The sequence below is a fragment of the Sceloporus occidentalis genome, unplaced genomic scaffold (assembly GCF_023333645.1).
Source record: "Sceloporus occidentalis isolate IW3139 unplaced genomic scaffold, rSceOcc1.0.p SCAF_1, whole genome shotgun sequence".
Classification (NCBI taxonomy): Eukaryota; Metazoa; Chordata; class Lepidosauria; order Squamata; family Phrynosomatidae; genus Sceloporus; species Sceloporus occidentalis.
Window position 1 is genome coordinate 7,227,934 of NW_028316981.1, and position 14,873 is coordinate 7,242,806.

The 14,873-nt window shown below is 41.8% G+C and overlaps 1 protein-coding gene across 1 annotated transcript; it reads right to left on the reverse strand.

The window, feature by feature from the left end:
• Window positions 1-399: 399 nt before the first annotated feature.
• Window positions 400-11,640, reverse strand: LOC149320555 (uncharacterized). Its single transcript, XM_089503919.1, has 6 exons — window positions 11,560-11,640; window positions 8,105-8,617; window positions 6,249-6,342; window positions 4,071-4,156; window positions 3,747-3,867; window positions 400-3,347 (listed from the first exon to the last, which is right to left on the reverse strand). Exons 2-6 carry the CDS (start codon window positions 8,504-8,506, stop codon window positions 1,894-1,896), a joined length of 2,157 nt encoding a protein of 718 aa, XP_089360045.1. The 5' UTR covers window positions 8,507-8,617; window positions 11,560-11,640; the 3' UTR covers window positions 400-1,893.
• Between the last annotated feature and the right edge of the window lie 3,233 nt (window positions 11,641-14,873).

The following is a 14,873-nucleotide window of genomic DNA, read 5'->3' on the forward strand; positions in this document are numbered from 1 at the left end:
GGATGCCACAGGGTTCTGTCCTGGGCCGTGCTATTCAACATCTTTATCAATGACTTGGATTACAGAATTGGGGGCATACTCATCAGATTTGTAAATGACGCCAAATTAGGAGGAATAGCTAATACCCCAGAGGACAGGATTAAAATGACCTTAATAGATTAGAAAGCTGGGCCAAAACTAACAAATAGAATTTTAACATGAAGAAATATAAGGTACTAATTTAGTTTTTAAAATTGTTTTTTAATTTTTGTTTTTAAAATTGATTAATTTAATTTAGCTAATTTAAATCTGTCTTATAATTGTCAAAATTAATGAAATCATTTTAATTTATTAATATCTGTCTGTAATATCTTCAGTGACAAAATGATAGCATTTCCTAACCTGGAAAGAAGTTACAGGCAGGCTTGAAATATTTATTTTGTGACATGCCATAAGCTGTAATGTAGTAAAATATGTCTGTATCTTTGTATTTTAAAAACTTTTTATCATTTTAATCTCACAAAGACAATAAAAAGCACATTCATTTTAAAAAATACATCAGTGTCAGAGGATACAGATAAGCATAATGAAGAGATATCATTACCTAGGTGATATAATCTTTAGATTTCCTATGTCAGGTTTACCCATTATTACATACAATCAGCCCTCCACGTTCATGGATTTTTTTATCCATTGATTCAAGAATCCATGGTTTGAATATATCTAACAAATGTATAAATTCCAAAAAGCAAACCTTGACTTTGCCATTTTATATAAGGGACACCATTTTACTATGCCACTTTATTTAATGGGGCTTGAGCATCCACAGCTTTTGTTATCCACAGAGGGATCTGGAACCAAACCCAGCAGATACCAAGGGCCCACTGTATAGACATGGACCCATGGGAATTTTCATCCTTATTAAAACTAAAATGGATTTTTCCAAAATTTCAAATGCTTTCATCACCTCCATGGGGATTTTTCTGCATCAGCATAAACAATAAAGTTTTACAATGTGCTAATAAATATGTCATAGATGTTTAGATTCAGTTATGATCTTATTTAACATGTTCATCCTTTTTTGCTTGCCACACCTTATTCCTGGAACTAGCTTCCCAAATACAAGAAGATTATCACTAATTAACTAATTCCTAGTCTGGACTTTTCTGTTCTCTGATGCCTTTCGGACCGTAGTTTGATATTCTCTAATAATCCAGATTAATGGTGTAATATTTGCCTATAGTTTTATGGTTGTATTTTATTGGGTAAATTGTTTATCTACTGTATATCATTTTATATCTTATGATTTTAGATTGTACATCATGGGCAGGTTTTATGTTGTTTTGATGATGCTGTAAAGTGCTGTGCAAAACTTGTGGTGATATAAATAAATATTAATAATAATTAACATGTCAAGCAATGTCAGTCTCCATACTATATCATATCATGATCTTAATGACAGATTCTTTTCACATTCCAAGCACTGAAACGGTGTCTCCTCTATATGAATTAATAGATAACTAGCAAGGCAACTGTTCTGACTGAAATTCTTTCCACATTCTAGTATTTAAATGGTGTCTTGTCTGTGTGAATTATCTGATGAGGAATAAGATTTCCCATCTCCACAAACCCCTTTCCACACTGCAAGTACTTAAATGGTTCATCCACTGCGCAAGCTGTTTGATGATCAGAAAGACTTTTCTTCCGACAGAAACATCTTCCACATTTCAGGCATTTAAATGGTTTCTCCCCGGTATGAATTAAATGATATTCTGCAAGCTCTGCTTCCAACCAAAATGTTCCTCACAATCTTGGCATTTAAATAGGTTCTCAGTTGTGAGTTGATTCTGTTAAACTGCTTGATAATAAGTGAAGACCGACTTCCTACAGAAACCTGTCCCACACTCCAGGCATTTAAATGGTTTCTCTGCAGTGAGTTAATTGATGACGAGAGAGGTTTGACTTCCAGTGAAATCTTTTTCCACACTCCAAGCATTTAAATGGTTTCTCCCCTGTATGAATTAACTGATGTTCTGCAAGGCTCTGTTTCCAGCCAAATGTTTTTCCACACTCCAGGCATTTAAATGGTTTCTCTGGTTTGTGAGTGGATTTTACAGTATGAGTTGACTGATGACGAGTCAAGACTGACTTCCAATGAAAACTTTTCCCGCAGTCCAGGCATTTAAATGGTTTCTCTCCTGTATGGATTAATTGATGACGTGCAAGGCTTTGCTTCCAACCAAAACCTTTTCCACACTCCAGGCATTTATATGGTTTCTCTGCTTTGTGAGTTAATTCATGACGAGAGAGATTTGACTTCCAGTGAAAACTTTTCCCACACTGCAAGCTTTTAAACGATTTCTCCAAGGTGTGAGTTTTTTGATGCGACATAAGGTGTGCATTCCGACGGAAGATTTTTCCACACTCGAGGCATTTAAATGGCTTCTCTCCTGTGTGAATTGCCTGATGACTATTAAGTACTATCTTCTGCCTGAATCTCTTTCCACATTCGAGGCATTTAAATGGTTTCTCCCCTGTGTGAGTTGTTTGATGATCTGTAAGGGTTTGTTTCAAACCAAAACTTTTCCCACACTCCAGGCATTTAAATGCTTTTTCTGCTGTGTGAGTTAACTGATGTCGAGAGAGGTTTGCTTTCCAATGGAAACTTTTTCCACATTGCAAGCATTTAAATGATTTCTCCAAAGTATGAGTTTTTTGATGTGAAATGAGGTTTTTATTCCGACTAAAGATTTTTCCACACTCCAAGCAGTTAAATGGTTTGTTCATTATGTGACTTGTCTGCGGACTAGTTAGTACTATCTTCTGCCTGAATCTCTTTCCATTTTCCAGGTGTTTAAATGGTTTCTCCCCTGTGTGAACTGTCTGATGAAGTGTGAGGCTCATCTTCTTCATGAAGCTCTTTCCACACTCTAAACACTTGAATTGTTTCCCGAGGGTCAGAATTTTTTGATGAGAAGTCAGATGAGTCCTCTGACTGACACTTCTCCCAGATTCCAAGCAACTGTATGGCTTCTCTCCTGTGTGGGTTCTTTGATGTGATACCAAGTGTGACCTCCACCTGAACCTCTTCTTTTTCTCTTGTGTGTGAACTCTACTATGAAAGATGTCATTTGAATTGGGTTTTTGCCCAAATTCAAGAGAAATACCTTTATTCTTTCCATTACCTCCTATTTTTTCTTGAACAGAGATTTCCCAGATGCCCCCAGCCTGAGAAGCGGATGCTTTTTTCCTCATCTTCTCTTGAGTTGCAGTTTTTGTTTGCTCCTTTTTCTTCTGTTGACCCTGGGCTCTTTGCAGCAAAGACATACTTGGTTCTTTTTCTTTCCCACCACTCTCCTGCTCATCACCTTGAAAAGAGAGAAACAACTAGTTAAAGCCCAACAAAGAGAGAGAGATTAGAATGAAAAAGATAACTGACAGCAACATTTTGCAGCAACTGCAGCATGAATCTGAAAGTGGTGGGCCTCCATAGTTCTTCCACAGTGTAGGCCTCGTTTTGCAGAAAGATGAGAGCACACCTTGGTATTCACTTCCTAATTTCAAAGTAGCCTTTGAAAAGATCACTAAAACCAGTCCAGTCTACTAAAGTACAATGAACATTTGATAGGAGTGGGAATATTTCCCTGTCCAGCTGGGAAAGGATGGCTCACCCTGCAGAAATACAGCAAGATGGCATGAAGAGGCTACATTGATTCAGGAGCCCCTGCAAAGTGATTGGATCAACCAGGAGAAAGAGGGAGACTGACCTAGAGAGACCACATTCTCCATGTTCTCCTTCATGACGTTCCTGTACAGGGCCCTTTGGTCTGGATACAGTAGGGCCCACTCCTCCTCACTGAAATTCACAGCCACCTCCTCAAAGGTCACCTGGGGGAAGAAACAGTATGTGTATATCAAAACAGAAAACATGGAAGGTTAGGGCTGCTCAACATGATTTAGTTCTTCACTGAGGACATTTATAGATGGAAGGAAAAGAAAAAGAGAGATTCTTTCAGGCTGAAGGAGAAAAACAAGGGCCCAGGGCACTTCAACTGCCCCCTTCTTAGCCTTCAAGGGATCCCGCTCCCTACCTGATCCAAGCTCTCAGAAGCTGTTCTCAAAGCATCAGAATGAAGAGCTGAGCCAGTACGTCTTGGCCCTGACAGTCTTCCATCTCCTGAGAGAGACACAAAAGACAAAATAAAAAGTTTCTTATAATTCCTTCTATCTCATTCGTGTCTTTCTAAATTCACACTAACAATGCCAAGACCACTTATTCAGGAAGTCTTTGTGGACTGAGTAACCGTGAGATTGGCAGAATTGAACAGGTTGCTTACCTGGAACTGTGGTTCTTTGATTGGTCGTCTGTGAATTTAAATAAGTTGATTTAGCATCTGTGCAGTAGCCCTGTTTGGAACATTCTAGAGCTGAGAAGCATTTTGGCAGGCTCCCGCCACCTTTCTCCCAATATGCATCAACAAGCATATTCCAAACAAAGCCTGTTAGATTCAGACAACAAAGGACTACTACCCAAATTATATCAATTTTTATTGAAGATAGAACTTTAGAAGTTCTATCAAAGCCTTTGACACCCATTCTGTGGATAAGTCAAGGCAGGATGCTGGCCAAAGTGGTTTTGTATGGAACCCACACTGAGTCAACATATGCAGGAATTCTCAATCAAAGCATCCCCGACAGCTGGCCATCCAGCCTCTGTTTAAAAACCTCCAAGGAGGGAGACTCCACCACTCTCCAAGGAAGTGTGTTCCACTGTCAAACAGCCCTTACTGTCAGGATGTTCATCCTAATGTTGAGCTGGAATCCCCTTTCCTGCAGTTTGCATCCACTGTTCCATGTATTAGTCTCTGAAGTAGCAGAAAACAAGCTTGCTCCCTCCTCAATATGACATCCCTTCAAGTATTTAAACAGGGCTATCATATCACCTCTTAACCTTCTCTTCTCCAGACTAAACATCCCCAGTGGCACTATTACTTCCCTCTGCGCCCATACCTGGCCCAGAGGGACCTAGAAACTGTTGTACATGCTCTGGTAACTTCGAGACTGGATTTCTGCAATGCACTCTACATGGGGCAACCCTTATACCAAACTCGGAAGCTGCAAATGGTGCAGAACATGGCGGCCCGGCTGGTCACTGGCGCTTCCAGGACCAGCCATATAACACCGGTATTAAGAGGTCTCCATTGGCTGCCCATTCGTTTCCGAGCTCAATATAAGGTGTTGGTAATTACCTATAAAGCCCTAAATGGCTTGGGCCCAGGATACCTAAAGGACCGCCTCTCCCCGTACATTCCGCCTCGCACCCTCAGAACGTCTGGGCAGCAGCTACTGAAGGTGCCTGGGGCGAGGTTAGCCTCCACTTCGTGGAGGACGTTCTCCACAGCTGCCCCAGCCCTTTGGAATGCGCTGCCCACAGAGCTCCGCTCGTCTACTACCCTGGCCCAATTTAGGAAGGACCTTAAAACCATCCTATTCCAACAGGCATTCCCCGAATAGATATCCTGTGGGCCTCCCTCCTCTTTCGTGGCCAAGAGGTTGGGCTATGGGGCTTTTACTGTTGGGTTTGTGTTTTGTGTATTTTTTGTGTATTTTTTATTGAAGTGTATTTTATTGAAGTGTTATGTTTTTATTGTTGTAAGCCGCCCTGATCGAAGGAAGGGTGGCATATAAATAAAAATTTTATTATTATTATTATTATTATTATTGATTTAGACACTATGCTTCTATTGATGCAGCCTAAAATTGCATTGGCCTTTTTAGCTGCTGCATCGCACTGTTGACTCATGTTCAACTTGTGGTCTACTTGGACTCCTAGATCCCTTTCACACATAGTCTCATTCAGTCAGGTGTCCCCCATCCTTAAATTTCTCTTAAATTTCTCCATATTGAATTTCATTTTGTTAGCTTTGGCCCAGCTTTCTGTTCTATTCATTTATAACATGAGAGTTCATTTATAATATGTATAAATTTGGACTTTATTACCACAATATCAACTCTCAAAACCAATTTCTCCATTGATCTTTCATACCTTATACAGATTTTGTATCTTTGACATCATCTATCATGTATAATCCACCCATCTTCTAGCTTAATGGCACTGTGAAAGTGCTGGTTTAACACTATGAACACTCAGCAACAAAACACTACCAGCAGATCACAATTTTCCCTACTCATAGGCACAGGGGAATACACCTGTACCCAACGTACTGAAGAGGGAAGAAGAAACTAAAGAATGCCCCTTTCATCCTTACCCAATGAGGTGGTATCTGTATCCCTTCCCTGCATCATCCACATGGACTGCACTCCTTGTTCCATAACATCAGGGACCTCTTCCAGAAACATCTCCTACACAAAGAAGACCAACAAACGTTGGAGAAAAAAATCATTTAAAAAGGAGTGATGTCAGAAAAGGACTGCAAGGTAACTGAAATCTTTACTCCTTTGATGATTTCCAAAAACTGTAATTGGAAGATTTTTATAATATTTTGAAGTACCAAAACGAGGGTGGGGTGTGGCTTGTTGTCTAACATGGTGCAATATCAAGATCTGGCTAATCAACTTCCAAAATATAAAGCAAGAATTTAACCACAATTCATCTTTAAAGAACCAAAAGAACCTGCTCTCTGAACAAAGAAGTAGTGAGGGAAATGGTGACCATGACATGAAACACAGTGGGGTTAAATAAAGCTCGGCAGAATATTTTAATATATCAACTGTATGGATATAGTTGACATCAGTTTGACATCACTTTAACTGCCATGGCTCAATGCTATGGAATTCTGGGATTTCTAGTTTCATGAGATATTTAGCCTTCTCTGTCAGAGAGCTCTGGTGTCACAATAAACTCCAAATCCCAGGATTCTACAGCACTGAGCCATGGCGGTTAAAATGCTGTCAAACTGCAGTATTTCTGCAGAACAGAAACAGATGAAGACATCTCAACACGCAATTTCTTGAAACAAGGTGACATGGTAACATTCTGAATAAATTATTCCTAATAAATAAATAATAAATAATTTCTAATAAATAAATAACTTGCCTAATAGCCAACACTAAATATTTAGTTCAGTGGGTTCTGCCAGTCACTGGGCTCCCAAAGGTGAGCACAATCTTTATCATTTTCATTTATCTTATCTGTCATACACATGGGCTCTTCCTCAAATATAGTTGATATATTAAAATCCCTGCCTTAAAATTCCTGATATATAAAAATCTCTGACCAAGTAGACATTTATTAATACATTTGCTAAACTATTTTTCCCTAGTGTTAAACATACAGTCTCAGAATACACATTTTTTTTAAATGGGAATCACAGCAAGTTTCTTACAGCTAGCAATAAAGATGTTCTGCTTCGGCTTCCAAACTAGAGGCAAAATTGATGAAATAAGGGTAAATATATAAAAAATAATCCCAGTGTGTTAGTTTGAGTTTAGAGGAGAAGGAGGTGGCCTCCATCCTCACAGTCCCTGCTGTACGCAGCAGCAACATGTTGCTTAGGGCCAAATTGCTGCCCTTCTTCCTCTTCTCTCCTGATGCTTCATCCTGAAAGCAAGGGTGCTATGAGCTGAATCACTGTCCTCTTTCCCTTTGCTTCTGCTTCCTCCAGCTGGTAGAGCTGCGCCATGTGAAATAGAGAGGATGGATTAAAATATCCTGTGGCCTCCCTGTGAATACGCAATGTTATACCAGGGCACAATGGTGCACAATTTTATAGTTCAATATTAATGACTGTATCTGAGTTTACAGTTCCACCTATTTTGTTTGGTAAACTTTTTACACACAAATGGAAAAGAGTTAAACTTATGTATTTCTTAACACACACACACACACACATATATATATACACAACTGAATCATCATCATCATTATCCATTATTTTGAGATCTTGGTGGGAGGAGGTTACAAAAAGGATTCTGAGAAATTTAAAACAATACAGAGAATAAAATTATTTTAAAAGAAAAAAATTAAACAATTTAAAAAGTTAAGAAGGCAGATTAAAATTGGTTACAATATTTTTCACATGCTGATGTGTTTCTGTTTACCTTGTTACAACTTATACTGTTATATTTCATATATTTAAAAAGTTCCAATATGAAAGAATCTCACCTGCTGTTCGTCCTGTTTCTTCTCTTCTGTCTGACTCAGGAGGAAACCTTCTGCCAAGGACACTGCCTGGTAACTGGTTTCTGGACCACATTCCTTGACCCAGTTCGCCATCTCTGGGGGAAGGACAACCAGGAACTGCTCCAGGATCACTAGGTCCAGGATCTGAGCCTTGGTGTGTTGCTCTGGCTTCAGCCACTGGCGACAGAGAGCATGAAGTCGGTTGCAAAGCTTCCGGGGCCCCTCAGTTTCCTCATAGTGGAACTGTCTGAAGTGCTGGCTCTGCACCTCTGAAATGAGCAGATCCTTTCCCTGGCTCTTCTGCATGGTTTCTCCTTCCCAGAATCCCCCTCTACTCCCAGTCTGAACAGTAGGACAGCTTGTTATTAATTCTTGCTTTTCCATCAATGAGTGGTGCTCAAAAAGAAACAACAGGTTAGGTAAAGAAGTCCTTTTCTCTTCTGTCACATTTTCGCTCTGGCAAAAGATTGGCCAAATTACTGGGAATGACAGGCCCTGCAAAGAAACAGAGATGCTCTGTAAATAACCTATTACAGCTATTTTCTTTAGGCAAGGAACTGTTTCACTATCAAATTCAAACTGGAAACTGGTTCCTTTTTCTGTACAGAAGAGAACTGCTGTGACTCCTAGAGAAACTAGGTGTGCCTGGCATTGAAGAGGTTTCCTTTTCCTTCTGGGCCACAGACCTGGATGCTCATGCAATGCAGAATTCCTTCAACTTGCTTCCTTTCATTCTCCCTCATTCCTTCCACTTCTTCCTTTCAGCAAGTCTGCTAAATTTTGAGTCAATAATTAGAACCTGAGCAACCCAAGACAATTTGCTGTTTGACAAAATGGCTCTCCCAACACACCATTACATAAACAGAAGCCAACTGGATTGACAGTCACAACTTACTGCAGTCCTGGGCCTGTTACAGACAGGCCAAAATAAAGCTGCTTCGAGTCACTTTGGAGGTATGGTATTTCAATGATGCATGAGTCCTAAGAGTCCAAAAGCCGCACCAAAGCCACGCTCTGGTCCTAAGAACTGGAGTGCAGCTTTGGTGTGGCTTTTGGACTCTTAGGACTTAAGCATCATTGAAATACCATACCTCCAAAGTGACTCGAAGCAGCTTTATTTTGGCCTGTCTGTAACAGGCCTTAGAGATGAGAGTGTTTTCCTGCATAGCTGAGGCAGCAGATTAGTTCAGTGCCTCCCTGACTGAACAGTTATGAAGCTTCTCTTGAGGGAGGGAGATGTTTAACCATCACATTCAAGCCAGAGTGCCTCCTTTCTCTGTATAGGAGACAAAGTCCATGAGTCAAAGACAGAAAGAGGTACTAGGTTCCTTCCTTTTTTGCCCAGAGAGCCAAACCTTTATATCATACAGGATCCCTTTGGTTCCTTCAATAACTCCCTCCCTGATCTCTTTGCCTCCTGTTACCCCTCTTTAAATGCAGTATTCTGTTAAAATGCAGACACTGTGTTGCTTTTTGACTTTCTATGTCTGGCTATTCAGGCAAAGCCATTTTGATGCCTAAGGCAAAAAAGGTATCTACTACAGGTATATCTCCCTATGGCCTGCTTGAGTACTAAGATCTTTGGGGGAGGCACCTCTTTCAATCCCACAACCCTCTTAGGTATATTTGGTGGGAATGTAGGTGAGGACTTTCTCGGTGTCGTTTCCAGACTCTGGAAATTCCTTCCTAGAGGGGCTAGGTCTTCTCCCTTGCTTTGTTTTCAGTAGCAAACAAAGATGTTTATTTTATTCCTGCAAGTTCCTGAGCTCTGATTGCTCCTAAATAAAAGGGCTTTTAATAGTATTGTGCTGCTTTCATCCTATGTTACAAAGTTCTAAAGTTTTAATAAATGTTTTGATTGAATTTTCTTCTTAGTCTATTCAGTTCCATTTTTCTTAACCATCTAAATATGATTTCTCATCCCCACACCTATTACTCTAACACCTTATACCTTAACCCTATACCTATTCTCCACCATATTTGTGTGCATGTTTTTCATTCTCTCCACTTTGTAATCCGCTTTGGGGAAAAGGCAGGGCATACACAAAAGAAGAGTTGGAGGCCCCTAAGATGAGCTCCATGAAGAACTGGTGGGCTCCCATCAAGTTCAGCTAAAGCCATTTTGCTTCCTAGGGTGAAGAGGAAGATATCTACTCTATATTGCTTTCACTTTTTGTTCTAAAGTAACTCTTCTTTAGTCTTTGTTTTTTAAAAAGTGTTTTGAATGATTTAATTTTGTTGTTATTTTAACCACAACTTTTTGCCTTTTTGTCTTAACCATTTATTTATTTTTTGCTGTCATTCTTTCTACTTTGCAAACCACTTTGGGAAAAAGCAGGGCATCAATAAAGGAAGGAAAGGAAGCCCCTGAAATGAGCTCCATGTAGAGCTGCTGGGCTCCCATCACTGCCTGCCACCTAGTTTGGGGGAATGTCTAAGTGGGAAACCAAGGCTCGAATGTTCATAGAATCCTAGAGTTCTAAGCGACCTCAAAGGCCATCCAGTGCAACCCCATTCTGCCATGCAGGAACTCTCAATCAAAGCGCGCGCGCGCACACACACAACAGATGGCCACCCAGCCTCTGTCTAAAAGCCTTCAAAGAAGGAGACTCCATCCTCCTCCAAGGGAGTGTGTTCCACTGTCGAACAGCTCTTACTGTAGCTTCCATCCATTGTTCCGAGTCCTGTTCTCTGGAGCAGCAGAAAGCAAGCTTGCTCCCTCCTCAATATGACATCCCTTCAAGTATTTAAACAGGGCTATCATATCACCTCTTTACCTTCTCTTCTCCAGGCTAAACATCCCCAGCTCCCTAAGTCATTCCTCATTGGACATAGTTTCCAGACATTTCACCATTTTAGTCGCCCTCCTTTGGACACATGGCTCCAGTTTCTCAATGTCCTTTTTGCATTGTATATAGGAGGTGGTCTCCAGTGGTGTTTTGTGGGCCCCTGGGGGTCAGGTTTCATCCCCCCAAATGCCCTATGCGGGGGGGGGGGGTGCCTCCCTTGGGCCATTTTAGGACCAGAAGAGGTCTTTCTTTAAAACTGGTCCCTTCCTGTGGCTAAACAAGGTCTCTTTCCTCCTCAATAGGACTCCCCTTCTAATATTTGTTTTAACATTTAAGGCTGAGAGAGCGTGGCACACCCAAACTCAAAACCCCTTCCCCAAAATCTGAAGTCCTGCCTAGGCAAGGCCCTCTCTCTGCTGGGAGCCCACTCTGCAGGGTTGCTGCGAGGACAGAAAAGGAGAAGCAGAGGACTGTAATCCCATGAAGAGGGAGGGAGGGAGAAGGGGATGGCCTCTGCCTGCCAGCTCCTCCTTCCTCTTCAGGGAGCCCCTTCCTGCCCCTTGGGCTCCTCCTCGACCCAGGCCGGGAGACAAGGACCAGGGCCACCCTCCAGCTCCCTTCGCAGCCACAAAAAGGGGCTCCACTCACTCTCTTTCCTTCCAAACACGACCCACTTCCGCCTTCAGCGCCGCTCTAGGACTATTGACGCTGGTCGATGGCCGGAAGAGGCGGGGCCTCGGCTGAGTGAGCAAAGGCTGCTTGAGAACTTCCTGCCTCTCTAGGAAGTTTCAGGCCCATGACCGGAAAAGGCGGGGCCAGGACTGAACATGAGTGATTGACAAGGCCCCCATTTCCTACCTATCTAGGATGCTTCTTATCCATGGCAGCTAGGGAAGGGCCTAGCAGAGAGCATGCTGACTGGGACTTCTGGGAACTGAGGCCCAAAGGCTGAGAACCCCTGCCAGGGGCTTTCTGGGGCTGAGAGTGTGTGACACCCCAGAGGGCAGGGTCAGCATTCAGAATGACCTGAACAGATTACAAAGCTGGGCCAAAGCTAACCAAATGCGCCAGTAACCTCTTGTTTCGATCTCCGCAACACACGCTGCATGGCGCTACCCATGTGCCAAGCGCAGACGCTTCAACTGGTGCAAAATATGGCAGCCAAGCACATAACCCCCATTTTAAAATCCCTTCACTGGCTGCCAATCAGCTTCTGGGCGCAGGACAAGGTGTTGGTCTTGACCCTCAAAGCCCCACAAGGCCTGGGTCCAGACTACTTCCATACAACCCACCCCTCACTCTCAGGGCCTCTGGGAAGGATTTAGCGCAGCCTTGGAAGACCAGGTTGACTACTGTTCCCCAGAGGACCTTTTCATCAGCCGCACAGAAACTGTGGAATGACTTCCTGGAGCAGCAGATCCATCAGAGTAACACCCTTGAGGCCTTCAAGGAGGCAGTCAAGACGGATCTCTTCCGGCAAGCCTTCCCTGACTGGCTGACCTCCCCAAATAACAAGACCACTCCGTCTGCCCATACCTATTTTTATTGTCCGCCTATCTTTTAACTGTTTTAAGTAATTTTAACCTGAACTTGTAACTTTATTGTTTTTGTATTGTAACTAAATGTTAGATTTTATGTTGGTGGTGGGTTGGGGGATTGTGACATTTTATGATTTATTGTATGATGTATTCTACTATTTTTACTGTAACCCACCTTGATCCACAGGGAGAAACAGGCTATTATTATTGTTATTAAAATGAATTTGAACATTATACTTAGGGCGGGGGGGGGGGGGAGAAATGAAAAGCAGAGATATAGGATGGGTGATACCTGGCTGAATGAAACTACGTGTGAAAGGGATCTGGGAGTCCAAGTAGACCATAAGTTAAACATGAGTCAACAGTGCGATGCGGCAGCTAAAAAGGCCAATGCTATTTTAGGCTGCATCAATAGAAGTATAGTGTCTAGATCAAGAGAAGTAATAGTGCCACTATATTCTGCTCTGGTCAGGCCCCACCTGGAATATTGTGTCCGGTTCTGGGCACCACAATTCAAAAAGGACATTGAGAAACTGGAACGTGTCCAAAGGAGGGCAACTAAAATGGTGAAAGGTCTGGAAACCTTGCCCTATGAGGAACGACTCAGGGAGCTAGGTATGTTTAGCCTGGAGAAGGTTAAGAGATGATATGATAGCCCTGTTTAAATACTTAAAGAGGTGTCATATTGAGGAGGGAGCAAGCTTGTTTTCTGCTGCTCCAGAGACTAGAACCCAGAACAATGGATGCAAGCTCCAGGAAAAGAGATTCCACCTCAACATTAGGAAGAACTTCCTAACAGTAAGAGCTTTTTCACAGTGGAAGACTTTCCCTTGAAGAGTGGTGGAGACTCCTCCCTTGGAGCTCTTCAAAGAGAGGCTGGATGGCCGTCTCTCGGGGATGCTTTGATTGAGATTTCCTGCATGGCAGGGGGGTTGGACTGGATGGCCCTTGTTGTCTCTTCCAACTCTATGATTCTATACATGTTGCAAGCTTTTCAAGCTCCACTGGCTTCTTCATCAGGCAAAGGTGTTAAAAATCATAAAAGTGTAAAAAAAGCAGACAATTTTAGTCATAGGCTTGCATTTTGTCAAGATGTTATGGTTGTTATTCTCAGTTCAGATGATATGTAGGAGTATTAATATAGGCAGACTCCTCCTCCTCCTTCTGGCCATGTGGTACTGGGAGATCTTAAAAGCCCAAGAACTGCTAATGAGATTTAAATTATATTTCTTTTTGCATGGTTTGGAAACCATGCCCTATAAGGAACTTAGGGAGCTGGGTATGTTTAGCCTGGAGAAGAGGTGATATGGCAGCTGTGTTTAAATATTTGAAGGGATGTCATATTGAGGATGGAGCAAGCTTGTTTTCTGCTGCTCCAGAGACCAAAAAACTTTCTGACAGTAAGAACTGTTTGACAGTGGAAGACACTCCCTCAGAGAGTGAGGATCTTTAAACAGAGGCTGATTGACCATCTGTCAGGGGTGCTTCAATTGTGTCTTCCCACACAGAGGAAGAGGTTTGGACTGGATGGCCCTTGAAGTCTCTTCCAACTCAATGATTCTAGGTCTTTAAGAATCTCAGAGGAGACAGACGGCCAGGAAGAGGAAGGGCCTGCCATCTATATTAATATCAAGATTTTTTTTAAATTGGAGGAACATTCACCAGTCAATACCACCCCAGAGCACTGTGTGGGTAGAATACTGGCCATCAGACTCACCCCTTGCATTTCACCTCTTACAAAAATGATAGGAGACGTACTCCACGTGCTCTGAGATGGTTAATTGTTAGTTTAAAAAGCCCAATGTGTTTTGTCCTGAAAAAGAAAGGCCTTCTTCGTGTGTTTTCAGTAGAATTCACTGCAGCTGAGCTTGTCTCCTTAACATTTTCTGTGTTTAATGTACTTTCCAGTACTCTCTTCATTACTTTTACCTCAGTAAGCCTTGGCTCCCTATTTGGAAATACAGTTGGCCCTTCTTGTACACGGATTTTTTATACACAGATTCAAGCATACACAGTTTGAAAATGTTCAAAAAAAGTATGAATTTCAAATATCAAACCTTGATTTTCCATTTTTTTATATGGGACACCATTTTGCTATGTCGTTATATTGAATAGGACTTGAGCATACATGGACTTTGTTATACACAGGGGATCTTGGAACCAAACCCCAGCGGATAACAAGGACTCACTGTATATCGCCAGTGTCTATAAAGGAGGCTCTTCAGACCCTCACTCTCCATGTGTAGAGGGTGTTGGGTTAAGGGAAATTAATAATTAGTCTCTGCTCCATAAATTTGCCTACATAGTCTTAACTGCAAAAATATACTGTGTGGATCCTTTCTTTGATCTTTCATTGAGAGACATATTGTTTTCAGACAGGCAGTTTAGCAATCTCAACGGTTCCACTGAAGTTAAAACATATGA

Excerpts from the sequence above, each read along its gene's own strand:
- LOC149320555 (XM_089503919.1), bottom strand. The coding sequence starts at position 8,506 with ATGGAAAAGCAAGAATTAATAACAAGCTGTCCTACTGTTCAGACTGGG. Across the intron at positions 6,343-8,104 it reads AGAAACAGGACGAACAGCAG|GAGATGTTTCTGGAAGAGGT; the intron begins GTGAGATTCTTT and ends TTCTTTGTGTAG. Across the intron at positions 3,348-3,746 it reads GGAGAATGTGGTCTCTCTAG|GTGATGAGCAGGAGAGTGGT; the intron begins GTCAGTCTCCCT and ends TCTCTTTTCAAG.